Source organism: Mobula hypostoma, chromosome 7, assembly GCF_963921235.1.
Source record: "Mobula hypostoma chromosome 7, sMobHyp1.1, whole genome shotgun sequence".
Lineage (NCBI taxonomy): Eukaryota > Metazoa > Chordata > Chondrichthyes > Myliobatiformes > Myliobatidae > Mobula > Mobula hypostoma.
This window is the reverse complement of record NC_086103.1, coordinates 21885496-21901406: the sequence shown is the minus strand read 5'-3', so window position 1 is coordinate 21901406 and position 15911 is coordinate 21885496. Positions and strand designations below refer to the sequence as shown.

Below are 15911 nucleotides of genomic sequence, written 5' to 3'. Positions count from 1 at the left end.
TGTTATAAGACAAAGGAAACACTACTCACCTGCAAACACTGAGCTGAGGACAGCTGCTCTTCCCCGGAGCAATGAAGAAACTGGAAAAACAAGTCAGAAAGAAAGGATTCTTGAAATTCATCGTCGCAGCCTTGCAATATTAGCTGATCCTCCTGCTCGACAGCTCACCACTCCCTGTAATAAAAAATATAGTCAAAGTTATTCACAGCATGTTTCTTTATTTTTCACAGTAAGGAAATATTTCCTCACTAATCTATTCACCAGAACGTCCTTCTTGATGGCACAGATTCTTAGAGCTCTGCAGTAATGAGCATGGAAACAGAACATTCACTCAACTTGTCCATGCCGACGAAGATGTCCAACTGAGCCTGTATGCGGCCCATATTTCTCTAAACCTTTCTTACCCGCTTACCTGTCCAAATATCTTCTAAGCGTTGTCTTTGTACTCGTCTCAACCACTTCTGGCATCTCCGTCCATATACACAACACCCTCTGAAATTTCTGAAGGATTGATAGAGGTTTATAAGGTTATGAGAGGCAGAGATAGAGTCGGCAGGGAGGATCTTTTTCCCGTGAGGGTGAGAGTGGGTAGGTTCAAGAGGGATGTGAGGGGTACGTTTTTGGACTCAGAGAGTGATAGATACCACCTGGTATGGTGGTGGAGGCAAATACGTTAGAGGCTTTTAAGAGACATTTAGAGAGGAACATGAATATGAGGAAGATGGAGGGATATGGACATTATGTAGGTAGGAGAGATTCTTTTCTTGGAGGGAGGGGTTGATTTAATTTTGAGCTGGTTCAGCAGAACACTGTGGGCCGAGGGGCCTGTTCCTGTGCTGTACTCTTCTATGCACTAACTCATCAATCCCAATATCCCACTGAGGATGAAAATGAGGCTTAAAGTAGATGAGCCACTGACAAGCATGGAGACTTAGCCTGTTTGATTGGCTGGATCTTATTTCAGCCAATAGTTCCAGTGTCTAGGCTGAACGTACCCTTTCCACTACCTAGGAAATTGGGCATCCATTAACCTATGATAACCATATTGATGACTGGTGAATAGGGAGCACTAAATGCTCAACAGGATTGAGTCAAAATCTGGGACAAATGTGTCCCAAGGATTGTGTGGCCTGGCTGGGAAACCCACTCACCAGGTCCAAGCCAACCAATAAAAATCATCTATACTGATTCTGCACTAATCCCATTTTATCCTCCCTGTAGTCCTGTCCTGGGTGGCGGGGTGGAGATATGTCACCACCAGAAGGAGATGTAAGGAACTTCATCACTGCACTAGCAAGCAGCTTACCCTTGAGCAAGCATAGCAACTGCTTAGAAACCACCCCCCCCCCACCGATCGGTGTCACGTAAAGCCGAGGCAGCAGGTGATGGATAGTCGTACGAGCAGTTGGTGCACATCACAAGTTATGGAACCACTGACACCAGTCAGACAATGTCTGAAGAGTACTGATTATGACGAGACAGGGTCACCTATCTTGTAAAGACACTGCACAGAAGGAGGCAATGACAAACCACTTCTGTAGGCAAATTTGCCAAGAATAATCACGATCATGGAAAGACCACGATCGCCCATGTCATGCAACAGAGCACATGGAAAACAAATGATAGTCCTGTCCTCCCCCCCCACCCCGCAACTAATTCCTATCAGCCGCCTTTACTCTGGGGGCCATTCACAGTCGCCAGTAAACCTCACAATCCCCATATCCTTGGAAATCTGGAAGAAACAAATTGAGGCTTAGATAGAGCAGGCAGCTGCTACCTTTTCCCCAGGGTGCCAACAGCCAATACCAGAGGACACCTGTTCAAGGTGAGTGGAGGAAAGTTCGTGGGGGCATCAGAGGTTGTTTGTTTTACAGAGAGAGTGGTGGGTGATGGTAGAGACTGATGCAATAGCAACCCTTAAGAGATTCTTGGAGAGGACATCGATGTAAGAACAACAGAGCATTGTACACTGCGTAGGAGGGAAGGATTAACTTTCTTTAAGATTAAGATTAGCTTTATTTGCCACATGAACATTGAAACTGAAAACATCCAGTGAAATGCATTGTTTGTATCAACGACCGTCGTGGTCCTGATGATGTGCTGGGGGCAGCCTGCAGGTGTCTCCATGCTTCTGGTGCCAAAGTAACGTGCTCACAACTTACTAACCTGTACATCTGTGGAGTGGCAGCGCACCCAGAGGAAACTCACATGGTCACAGGGAGAACGTAGAAACTTTTTACAGACGGGCAGGAATTAAACCCCTTCTGCTGGCGCCATAAAGCTTGACGCTGATCACGATGCTACCAACCCACTCTTATGAAGGTCAATGCATATCGCTCGTTTGCTTTGTGCCGTGTCATATGACACGGGCAATCATGGTCTTGCCATGACCAGGATTGTTCATGGCAAATCTTTCCACAGAAGTGGCTTGCCGTGGCCTTCTGGGCAGTGCCTTTACAAGGTGGGTGACCCCAGGCATTATCAATAATATTGTCCGCATGGTGTCAGCGGCAGCATAACCAGGACTTGTGATATGTACTAGCTGCTCATACACTCATCCATCTGCTGCTTCCGTGGCTCCAGGTGACCCTGATCCGGAGCGGGGCGGGGGGGCGCTAAACAGCTACTAGACCTCCCTGATCGGTGAATAAGTTACAGTGGTCTGCATGAACTCAAAGTTCAAAGGAAATTTATATGAAAGTACATATATATACTACCCTGAGATTCATTTTCTTGCAGAACAGAGAAATACAATAGAATCAATGAAAAACTACATATAAAAACTGACAACCAGTGTCCAAAAAGAGACAATCTAAGCAAATAGAAAACATAAGTAAACAATTAAGTAAATATTACTGAGAACATGAGTTGTAGAGTGCTTGACAATAAGTCCATAGGCTGTTGTAACACACACAAAATTCTGGAGGAACTCAGCAGGCCAGGCAGCATCTATGGAAAAGAGTAAATGGTCGATGTTTTGGGCTGAGACTTCTTCTTCAGGAACATTGGCTGTGGAATCAGTTCAGGGTTGAGGTGAGTGAAGTTACCCACGCTGGTTCAGGAAGCTGATAACTTCACTCACCTCATCTCTGAACTGAGTCCACTGTTTCGGAGATGTATGGCTCCGCAGTTCTATAACTGCAAGAGGAGTCCTGCATAAGGAAAACTACGTTGCTCAACCTGTCAGCTCCTAACCTCTTTGCATAACGTGCAAGTGTCTGGCTCCCGGCCCAGCGCGGCCACCGCTGCCGGTTCTGCATGCGGGGACACATCCCGAGACACCATTGTAGGCAGCAAGTGCAAGAGGGAAGGAGGATGTGGAGCACTTGCTGAGTGGGTGAGAGAGAGGACAGAGTGATGGAGCGGGAGACACACAGGAAAGGAGGGAAAAGGCAAAAAGTCATGCAGAGGAGGGGTGGGGGAGATGTAACGAGAGCTGAAGGGAAAGGCGGAAGGAAGGAATGTGGGAAGGAGGGAAGAAAGCAAGCAAGCAGAATTTAGTGTACATTTTCTAAACTAAAGACCACATTAAAAAAAACACAGCCACATACTTTCTAAAATTGGAAGCATGAAAGGACCTCCAATTACATGTAAAAGATTGTGGTATACATTATCAACATCTTTAATTTTGTATCATTATAATTTGGCTGGTTGACTTTTTAAAATGTAAATAATTAAGTGATTATTAATTAAATTGTGATTTAATTGCAGTTTTAACCACATAAAACAATAACAGATGATTGAATAACACAGAAGTAAATGTTTTGATCTGGCATGGGAAAATAGAGCTGACAGAAAAGGTTAAAGCACTACAGCTAACAGCTGAGAATTCATACAGTTTTACAGCAATGCACAAATTCTATTACATAGTGTTCAACAATGTATTTTTAGACCTCTTTAAAATAGCATTAGAAACATGCACATAACGCTCATAAAACTGAGCAATTTATCTCTGGGTAGTTTCTCTTTATTTACAATGCATTCACAACATTGAGGCATGTCCGGGCTGGTAAAATAAATGCTTTCCAATGTGACATTAACCATTGCAAAAGATTATTTTTAGAGTTATAGAACATTACAGTGCAGAAACAGGCCCTTCAGCCCATCTAGTCAATGCCGATACATTATCGTTTCGCTGAACACCTACGCTCTGTCCGCCAGAGAAAGCAGGATCTCCCAGCGGCCACACATTTTAATTCCACATCCCATTCCCATTCTGATATGTCTATCCACGGCCTCCTCTACTGTAAAGATGAAGCCACACTCAAGTTGGAGGAACAACACCTTATATTCCGTCTGGGTAGCCTCCAACCTGATGGCATGAACATTGACTTCTCTAATTTCCGCTAATGCCCCACCTCCCCCTCGTACCCCATCTGTTATTTATTTATATACACACATTCTTTCTCTCTCTCTCCTTTTTCTCCCTCTGTCCCTCTGACTATACCCCTTGCCCATCCTCTGGGTTTCCCCCCTCCCCCTTTTCCTTCTCCCTGGGCCTCCTGTCCCATGATCCTCTCGTATCCCTTTTGCCTATCACCTGTCCAGCTCTTGGCTCCATCCCTCCCCCTCCTGTCTTCTCCTATCATTTTGGATCCCCCCTCCCCCTCCCACTTTCAAATTACTTACTAGCTCTTCCTTCAGTTCGTCCTGACGAAGGGTCTCGGCCCGAAACATCGACTGTACCTCTTCCTAGAGATGCTACCTGGCCTGCTGCATTCACCAGCAACTTTGATGTGTGTTGCTTGAATTTCCAGCATCTGCAGAATTCCTCGTGTTTACGCCGATACATTATGCTGTCTTGTCCCATCAACCTGCACCTGATCCATAGTCTTCCATATCCCTTCCACCTACGTGCTTGTCCAAACTTCTCTTAAATGTTAAAATCAAACCTGCATCCAATACTTCCATTGGCAGCTCGTTCCACACTCACACCACCCTCTGAATGAAGAAGTTCCCCTTCAGATTCCTCTTAAAAACGTCTCCTTTCACCCTTAACCTCTAGAGTCTCACCCAGCCTCAGTGGAAAAAGGCTGCTTGCATTTACCTCTGTCAAATCTCCTCTCATTCTCCTACGCTACAGGGATTAAAGTCCTAACCGATCCAATCTTTCGCTATAGCGCAGGTCCTCAGACCTGCCAACATTCTTGTAAATTTTCTCCGCACTCTTTCAATCTTATTGATATGTTGCAGAGATAAGGTGACAGGTATTTAGAATTAAAGTGCAATCTGCCCCTGATTTCTCTATAAGATAGAACACAGTTAGAAGGGCTGAGCGGACTACTCTAGTTCTGAAGTGTGCAGTGCAATTCAAAGGAAGAGTACTCTGCCTCACCATTGCAATGAAACTTGCTTAAGACTGCATCAATCAATATTAAAATTCCATAATTTAGTAGCCAAAGTAGATGGTCAAGACACTGTGTGACTTAAGTCAGAGAAATTATATTATATTGCAAGTGTTAGATCTCTATATGAGGAAATCTGCAGATGCTGGAAATCCAAAGCAACACGCACAAGGTGTTGGAGGATCTCAGCAGGTCAAGCAGCATCTATGGAAAAGAGTAAACAATCAACATTTCGGGCCGAGACCCTTCATCAGGACCGAAAAAGAAGGGGAGAAGCCCTTCCTCAAGGAGGTGACAGAAACACCCAGGGTTTCTGAAGGAAGGCTTCTCCCCTTCCTTTCCAGCCCTGAGGAAGGGTCCTGGCCCAAAACGTCAACCGTACTCTTTTCCATAGATGCTGCCTGACCTGCTCTGTTCCTCCAACATTTTGTATGTGTTGCTTTGGATTTCCAGCATCTGCAGATTTCCTCGTATAGAGATCTAACACTTGCATTATAATATAATTTCTCTGACTTAAGTCACACAGTGTAACATGTTCATTGCGAAGACCACCTTCAATCAGCAAATAATATTCTAATTTCTACCTCATAAGATTGTGGACTCCAAAGTTATTTTAGCAGTGGTCTTGACCATCACATGAAACTTTAAACCATAGATCTACTGTATTTGCTTTTTCATAAGGATGAAAAAGATCTCTTGACTTCGAAGTTTTTTGATGCTATGGCCGATATTCTTTCTCAAACAGCATTAACTGGCAATTGCCTGCCAAAATGCTCCATGGAGAATGCACTTCAGAAGTAAATCATAAGCTGGGAAAGGCACTGGAGGTTCTTGAGATCATGAGGAGACACATTGTCATGGCTAAACACTAAGTTCTCAGGAGCAATCCAGCAGTCCACTTCCTGCACTAAATCTTTCATTTATCCCAGAGCATACCAATGGGTGACATTTCTTTGTTCTTGGTGTCCTCCTTTCCTCTCCTGGAGGCTGTGGAATCGTGCATTCTACAACAGATGGTACCTTCTCGTTAGCTCTTTGCAGTGACTGTTGGTAGCCTTTTTTATTTACTACGGTTGGAGACAATGAAGCTAGATTGTTGGTGGCCTCAGCTAATATTCACACAGGTCTAGATTCAAACAGGATCACCAGATGACAACCAGCAGCAGAAACCCTGGGTATTTCTCTCACCTCCCTTAGCCTGTGGTCAATCAAAGTGCCTCCAACCACAACCCTGCTTGAGACCAGCTGAGCCCAGACAAACCAGAACAGCAACACTACAGCGGATCAAGAAAGCAGCTCACCAGCCCTTCCACATGGTCAGTTAGGGATGGGCTAGAACTTGCCAGCAACTCCCACATCCGCAAAAGAATAAAGGAATTATTGGAAACGATGATTAGCATGAAGGGGCTAAATCATAGTGCGACTTGCTTTGACTAAGCTCATGTTTCCTTAGAAATAAAAGATTAAGGGGCAACTTTAATTGAGGTGTTTGATGTGAATGAAGGATTTGCCGATGTTGTTAAGGTGAATCTTTTTTTTTACGTTAGTACAGGGATGAAGGACAAGGGTCATAAAATTCAATTGAAGGCCCATCTTCATACAAAGGGTCATGGAAATTGGAACCAAAGTCAATGGAAAATTCAAAGATGAATCTAGTTTTGTAATGTCAGGGCACAAAGAGAAATGATTTGAAGCTGAGATATAAATTACCTATGGAAAATGTAAGTAAACAGGTAATTGGTTTATTATTGTCAGATATCAGAATCAGGTTTAATATCACTGGCATATGTCGTGAAATTTGTTAACTTTACAGCAGCAGCACAATGCAGTACATGATAAATAAATAGAGAGAAAAAGAAACTGAGTTATATTAAGTAAGTATATGTTTATTAAATAGTTATGTTAAAATAAGCAGTGCAGAAAAACCCAGAAATATAGAAGCAGTGAGGTGGTGTTAATGGGTTCAACATCCATTTAGAAACCAGATGACAGAGGGGAAGAAGCTGTTCCAGAATCGCGGAGTGTGTGCCTTCAGGCTTCTGTACCTCCTTCCCAATGGTAACAGTGTGAAGAGGGCATGCCCTGGGTGGTGGGGATCCTTAGGCACTGCTCCTTGAAGATGTCTTGGAGACTACGGAGGCTGGACAAGGTAGAGCTGACTAACTTTACAAGTTTCTGCAACTTATTTTGATCTTGTGCCGTAGCCAAGGTTTCGAGGTATGGTGAAAAACTTGCATTCCAGCCTTGCCAACCACTTTACTACAATAGCGAATTAAGACACATAACAATGATGAGGATGGAGGCAGTACGAGGTTAAAAGAATAACAGCACGGTAGTACAGCGGTTAGTGCAATGCTTTACAGCCAGCGCCAGCAGCCCAGCTTCAACTCCACTGCTGTCTGTAAGGAGTTTGTGCGTTGTCCCTGTGACCATGTGGGTTTCCACCGGGTGCTCTGGTTTCCTTCCACAGTCCAAAGACGTATGGGTTAGTAGGTTAATTGTTCACATGGGTGTTATTGGGCGGTGCGGGAAGGGCCTGTTGCCTTATAAATACATTTAAAAAATAAGTAAAAGAATCAAGAAATCTAAATAAAAAATGAAGTACAGAATAAATTGCTACAGTTGTAAGAATTCAAGTTGTAGAATCAGGAAGGAGGTACAGAAGTCTTAGGGTCCCCCCCCCGCCCAACCAGGTTCAGAAACAATTATTACCCCTCAACCATCAGGCTCCTGAACCAGTGTTGATAACTTCACTCACCTCAACACTGAGCTATTCCACAACCTATGGACTCATTTTCAGGGACTCTACAACTCAGATCCTCAATATTTATTGCTTATTTATTTAATATTATTATTATTTGTTTTTTGTGTCTTCGAAGGCACATTGGTTGTTTGTCCATCTTTGCGTGTCGTTTTCCATTGATTCTACTGTGTTTCTTTACATTTTCTGTGAATTTCCACAAGAAAATGAATCTCAGGGTAATATATGGTGACATATACTGAGTGTACTTTGATAATAAATTTACTTCGAACTCTGAACTTAATTGTATGATGGAACAAGCTTAGTGTTCATCATTGCTACATCATTGGGACTCACAGTTGGAGAGCATAAAACAAACAACATGACCCTGAATTCCAAAACACAAGTACTTCATATTCAATGGAGACTTGGTAGTTTGATTTTGGCTTCATGTTTGGACCGGGATCTTCCTTGTCAAAAACTTTACTGGTTCAGCCACCAGGGGGAGCTATTTTCATTTCAATCAGTTTTATTCCTTCTATTTATTCGCAGCCATCTCCGACAGAAGAATGCTTCTTCCTGGAAACCCTGGAGGAGAATGGCTATAACACGTACAGATCCAAAGAGTACTTGGAGAGGAACTGGTACGTCGCCATTCGAAAGAATGGGAATGCCAAGCCAGGGCCGAAAACCAACGCTGGGCAGAAAGCGATCCTTTTCCTTCCCATGCAAGTGAAGAACAATTAGCAGGACGCCGAACGGCCACCACATTCAAAAAACTTCTGAATGGACTTCTGAAAGAGGATTAAATGGTCAATGTGTTGATAGAGGCAGGTGACTAGTGATAGTCACTAGCAGTAAAAATGAGACCTACAGAACATTTTCCCCTTCACTCATTTCTGGCCATATTTACTCCTCCTTTACTGGCACCTTTGACTTAGCCTGGAACCAAGGAGGTTTAGTCAACATGCTCCTTCTGACCTGACCATCCCAGACAGAAAGCCTTGGCAGTGGTCAGTTTTCAAGGGCTCCGGACTAAAGCCAACCCTGACCTGTCTGGACAAAGTGCAGATAGGGATGAAACAACACCCAGATACAGACTGGGAGCTTGAGCTCTCACTGCATTTCACATTCATTACTGTATCATTACCGTTATTTGGACCTCTCCCAGATCGGAGAAGAGTTCAGAATTGTGCAGCTTACTGACATATGAAGTATTTTACTTATTTAGAGATGCAGCATGCTAACAGGCCCTTCCTGCCCACAGTCCCGCACCACCCAATTACACCCATGTGACCAGTTAACGTACTCAGCCATAGGTCTTTGGAATGTGGGAGGAAACCAGAGCACCTGGATGTAAGCTGTACAGTGACAGGGAGAATGTGGGGACTCCTTACAGACAGCAGAACTGAATCCAGGACGATGTCGCTGTAAAGTGATGTGCTAGCCACTACACTACTGTGCCGCCAAGTTCATAAATTCTCAGCCACGGAAGGAGGGGCAGGGTGAAGGAGGGAGGTGGTTGCCACTAGGAACCCAAGTTGAGGGGATGTGCTGTTACTAAGTCATTCTATAACTGACATTTAAGAACAAAACCTCATGAGTTTTCCTCTGCAGTGGAGTATCTGACCTTTGGGTAGGGTTACCAGCTCTGGCAGTAGTTAATATGTACTTCCTGGAAACAATACCTGAGTTATATTAAGGCATCCGTTATTCTTGCGAGACCATGGATCTGCGCCTGGAAAGTCTTCACTCTCCAGGGCGCAGGCCTGGGCAAGGTTGTATGCAAGTCTCCCCTCTCCACGACACCGATGTTGTCCAAGGGAAGGGCAAGGGCCAATACAGTGGCACCAGTGTCGTCGCAGAGCAATGTGTGATTAAGGGCCTTGCTCAAGGACACAACACGCTGCCTCAGCTGGGGCTCGAACTCACGACCTTCAGGTCGCTAGTCCAATGCCTTAACCACTTGGCCACGTGCCCACGATACCTGAGTTATGGTTTGAAATAAAACAGGCCAACTATGAACATGACCATCTTCACGTTAAATAACCACTGCATTATATCCCGATCTTCAAACATTACAGGTGTGTAATTTCACTTCCAGTAAGGATTCAGAAAAAACCCGACTTCATATCGGAATTTTAGAATACTAAATTTTGACAATTGTTATTTTATTTCAACGGTCACCTACTTTAAGCTGCTGACCTGAAAGGTGAGAGATTGATGTCATAAATTCAGTTCACTATGCTCTCTGCATACTTTAACCATGTATTTATTCATTATAGGCTGGATGAGATCATTAAAGAAACATTGTAAACTCAGACATAGCGGTTTCCTTTACGTAATTCCTAAGGCATGTTATAAAAAGAAATCTGTGATAACATTATCACTTTATGCTGATACAGTGTCATGAGGGATGATGTAACTAATATTGTATTTTCTCCTTATTAGATGTGTGGAAATCTACTGATACTATTCACAATAAACATAATATTTTAAACAACAGCACCTGATAATATACTGTATATCCAAACAGAAAAAGACAACAGTAGCTGCTGAAAATTTGGAATATAAGCAGAAAATGCTGGGAAGACCCAGCATCTGTGAATTCAGAAACATTTAATATTTTAGGTTAATAATCCACATCAAAAGTGGAAATTGGTTTTCCTATTCTGGTGAAAGATCGTTGTCCTGATATGTTAGCTCAGTTTCTCTCTCCTCGGATGCTGACAGATTCACTATTCCTAGTACGTTTGTTTTCAGTTCACATAACGTATGACTCGTATCCTGTTTACCTCCTACACCATACCCTGCAGTTTCCTACACAATAGTTTCCTCTGCCACAACACACACTGTTCGAATGTCCAAAATGGGAGAGCGGGAAACGAAAGTGAACACTGCTTGGTTACAGTATCACTGATACCCTCACCAGTGATCCTACAACAACCACCACCTGTTAACAAACTTTCATCCCTCAGTCTACCTCAGTATGGTTCTTGTACTCTCTCTACCTGAACTGTACTGTCTCGGTAATGGTTAACACCGTATTCTGTACTCTGTTCATAACACACACAAACTGGAGGAACTTAGCAGGTCAGGCAGCATGTACGGGGAGCAATAAAGAGTTGACATTTTGGGACGAGACACTTCGTCAGGACTGGGCGAGTCAGGACGGATCTTGGCCCGAAGCCTCAACTCATTATTCCTCTCCATAGATGCTGCCTGACCTGTTGAGTTCCTCCAGCATTTCTTATGTGTCCCTCTGGATTTCCAGCATCTGCAGAATCTCTTGTGTTGATGATATTTTGCAGTCTGTTATCATTTTCCCTTGGTATGACCTTGATATACTTACGTATGGAATTATTTGCCGAATAATAAGTTTTTCACTGTACCTCAATACATGGAACAATAATAAATCACTCACCAATTAGCCAATTCAGTTAATTTCTCTATCGACCTCACATTATTTCCTGCTATTCTCTGTTTTTCTTTCTGTCTCTCTTCCCACTCTTTTGCTTTATGTCGCTTTATTAGAGTCAATTAAAAAATGGTGGCTTGATGCCAACCAAGGGACTCAAATACAAAAGGAGTAACACTTCAGCGCAACGTGAAGGGACCAATTGAATTGCTGCCTTTGAAATAAGACAAGATATTGAGTTAAGTCTCAATGGCATCATTTGGCTGAAAGCGGTAATGCTTCCCCTGTGCTCTGGCCAATACTTATTTTTCCCTTCAACATCACTAAAACAGATGAAATCTACTCCCTCTTATAAGTGCTTTATGTGAAGAGCATTAATGTCTTTGTGCGGAATTCCATTTGAGAGTGAAGAGTTTGCTGATTGTCCCCTTCCTTAGCCGAAAGTCAATCAGACAGCCTCAAATGGCTGAAATCAGCCAATTCAGCTCAGATTGAAATCGGCATGTTCTTGGCCCCACAGCACAATGTATTCATCTGACATTCCCCCAATTCGACAGAAGAAAAAGCCATCAGGTCACTTTTAAATGCAAGAGATTCTGCAGATGCTGGAAATCCAGGGTAACACATACAAAACGCAAGAGGCACTCAGCAGGACAAGCAACATATATGGAGAGGAATAGCAGGCCAATATTTTGAGGTCGAGAGCCTTCATTGGGACTAGAAAGGAAGGGGGAAGATACCAGAATAAGAAGGAGGGGAGGGCAGGAGGACAAGATGGAAAGGTAATAGTTGAAGCCAGATGAGGGGGAAGGCAATTGAATGGAGGAAGGGGGATGAAGTGAGAAGCTGGGAAGTGATAGGTGGAATAGGTAAAGGGCTGAAAATACAGAAACATAAAGGTACCCTTTACCTATTCCACCTATCACCTCCCAGTTTTTCACATTATCCCTCCTCCCCCACCCATCTACCTTCCCCCTTACCTGGCTTCACCTCTCACCTTCTAGCTTGTACTTCTTCCTCTTCCTACCCCCCACCCCACCTTCTTATTCCACTTCCTCACATCTTATTCTGGCTTCTTTACCCTTCTTTTCCAGTCCTGAAGAACCTCAACCCGAAACGTCAGCTCTTTATTCTTCTCCATAGATGTTGCCTGACCTGCTGAATTCCTCCAGCATTTTGTGTCTGTTGCTGTGGATTTCCAGCATCTGCAGAATCTCTTGATATTTTTTATCAAGCAATTTTGTTTAACCAAGAAGAACTAACTGTCTTGAAAATGTATGTTATAATAGAACCTTATTATAAACAGAAATTGCACTGGGACCTGATGATTGATGGAAAATAAAGTTCTAATAACCAGTATGTTTGAGTTACGCATCCCATGACGATCGAGGGTTTCTTTTTATAAACCATCCCGCCTCCATGTTTCTTCTCTCTTTTCGCTCAAATCTTTAGGCCCTGAAAATCAGTCACAAAGTAGTCATTTTCCGATGACCTGTTAACAAATAACAGAGCTGACCCGGTTGTGTCGAGGTGTCTACTAAGTTTGCAATTTTATCTTCGTATGCAAACTAACTTCTGTTCAAAATGGAGTCAGGTTCAGCTTTATTTCAGAATGAGATTTATTTACATCGAAGCATAGAGTGAAAATGTCATTTGTGTTAACAATGAAAACACCCAAGGATGTGCTGGGGACAACCCACAAGTGTTGCCACACGTCCCAGCGCCAACACAGCAAGCCCTCAACGCTTGAAAGAACAAAACAGTACGTAATAAGTGACAAAGCAACAACAGCACAACAAGCCCCGTTCCACCCTCTCTCCTACCCACCCACCCACACACACACACACATGAACAGTCCTCTATCCCCAGTCGACTTCTGCTTCCAGCCTCCAGCAGATTCCTGGATTCACAGCCACTGGGCCTCTGACTTCCCCAACAGACCCGCAGAGATTCACAGACTCGGGGGTTCAGCCATCGGGCCTTAACGTCTGGACTTCCGATTGACCTTCAGGCTTTGATCTTCAGCATTGGCCCAAGAATCACCAATGATGACAAGTAAGGGCTGTGGATGAGAACCCAAACACCAGGATTCTAACGCTAGATGTGCTGATGAACACTAGGCCTTGAACACCGGTCTTGCCAGCTCGCATATCTAGGAGGGGTCACCGGTCCTCGTGCCTCCTCTCTGTATGGAACTTCACCTTGTCCTCGCTGGTCTGCCAGCCCAACATCTATGTTCAAGTTGCTGGCCTTCGTACATGGAGTGGAGGCTTAGACTCCTGCCTGCCCTCTAATTCACCACATCCCTCTCCCTATTCTGTGCTCGGTGTCAGTGGGAGGTCCTGGAGGCTCCCAGCCTCCCAGACGACCACATCTGCACCAGGTGCGTCAAGCTGCAGCTCCTTAGAGACCGCGTTAGGGAACTGGAGCTGCAGCTCGATGACCTTCATCTGGTCAGGGAGAGTGAGGAGGTGATAGAGAGGAGCTGTAAGGCAGGTAGTCACCCCGGGACCATAGGTTTCAGAGAAGTGGGTAACAGTCAGGAAAGGGAAGGGCAAGAAGCAGGTACTAGAGAGTACCCCAATGGCTGAACCCCCTTAACAATAAGTATTCCTGCTTGAGTATTGTGGGGTGGGGGGAACGGCCTACCTAGGGGAAGCAACAGTGCTCGTGCCTCTGACACAGAGTCTGGCCCTGTGGCTCAAAAGGGTAGGGAAAGGAAGAGGATGGCAGCAGTGATAGGGGACTCTATAGTTAGGGGGTCAGTTAGGCGATTCTGTGGATGCAGGAAAGAAACACAGATAGTACAGTAGTTTGCCTCCCAGGTGCCAGGGTCCGGGATGTTTCTGATCACGTCCACGATACCTTGAAGTGGAAAGGAGAACAGCCAGAGGTCGTGGTACATATTGGTACCAATGACATAGGTAGGAAAAGGGAGGAGGTCCTGAAAACAGACTACAGGGAGTTAGGGAGGAAGGTTGAGAAGCAAGACCTCAAAGGTGGTAATCTCGGGATTACTGCCTATGCCACATGACAGTGAGTATAAGAATAGAATGAGGTGGAGGATAAATGAGTGGCTGAAGGATTGGAGCAGGGGGCAGGGATTCAGATTTCTGGATCACTGGGGCCTCTTTTGGGGCAGGAGTGACCTGTACAAAAAGGATGGGTTGCACTTGAATCCGAGGGGGACCAATATCCTGGTGGGAAGATTTGTTAAGGCTACTGGGGAGAGTTTAAATAGAATTGCTGGAGGGTGGGAACTGAACTGAAGTGACTGAGGAAAGGGAGGTTGGCTTACAGATAGAGAAAGCTTGGAGACAGCGCAAAAGGGTGATAGAGAAGGGACACGCTCAGTCTGATGGTTTGAGATGTGTCTACTTTAATGAGAGGAGTATCATGAATAAAGCAGATGAGCTTAGAGCATGGATCAGCACTTGGAGCTATGATGTTGTGGCCATTACAGAGACTGGATGGTGCAACGCCAGGAATGGCTACTTCAAGTGCCAGGCTTTAGATGTTTCAGAAAGGTTAGGGAGAGAGGCAAAGGAGGTGGGAGCATGGCGCTGTTGATCGGAGATAATGTCACGGCTGTAGAAAAGGAGGAAGTCATGGAGGAGTTGTCTACGGAGTCTCTGTGGGTGGAAGTTAGGAATAGGAAGGGGTCAATAACTGTACTGGGTGCTTTTTATAGATCACCCAATAGTAACAGGGACATCGAGGAGCAGATAGGGAGACTTCTGGAAAGGAGTAATAATAACAGGGTTGTTGTGGTGGGAGATTTTAATTTCCCAAATATTGATTGGCATCTCCTTAGAGTGAGGGGTTTAAATGGAGTAGAGTTTGTTAGGTATGTTCAGGAAGGTTTCTTGACACAATATATAGATAAGCCTACAAGAGGAGAGGCTGTACTTGATCTGGTATTGGAAAATGAACATGGTCAGGTGTCAGGTCTCTCAGTGGCAGAGCATTTTGGAGATAGTGATCACAATTCTATCTCCTTTACCATAGCATTGGAGAGGGAGAGGAACAGACGAGTTAGGAAAGTGTTTACTTGGAATAAGGGGAAATACAAAGCTATCAGGCAGGAACTTGGAAGCATAAATTGGAAACGGATGCCGTCATGGAAACGTACAGAAGAAATGTGGCAAATGTTCAGGGGATATTTGTGTGGGGTTCTGTGTAGGTACGTTCCAATGAGACAGGGAAAGGATGGTAGGGTGCAAGATCTGTGGTGTACAAAGGCTGTTGTAAATCTAGTCAAGAAGAAAAGAAGAGCTTACGAAAGGTTCAAAAAACTAGGTTATGTTAGGAATCTAGAAGATTATAAGGTTAGTAGGAAGGAGCTAAAGAATGAAATTAGGAGAGTCAGAAGGGACCATGAGCAGGCATTAGCGGACAGGATTAAGGA

The 15911-nt window shown here is 44.2% G+C and overlaps 1 protein-coding gene across 4 annotated transcripts in view; it reads left to right on the top strand.

Annotated features, from left to right (window-relative positions):
* The window catches only part of LOC134349186 (fibroblast growth factor 1-like), a 100035-nt gene extending 89451 nt beyond the window's left edge, over positions 1-10584 (top strand). For all 4 annotated transcript variants that reach the window (XM_063053137.1, XM_063053136.1, XM_063053135.1 and 1 more), the window contains exon 4: positions 8638-10584. In XM_063053137.1, the coding sequence (XP_062909207.1) occupies positions 8638-8832 (195 nt within the window). In that variant the 3' untranslated portion in view covers positions 8833-10584. The remainder of the gene's footprint in view (positions 1-8637) is intronic.
* The last annotated feature ends 5327 nt before the right edge of the window (positions 10585-15911 follow it).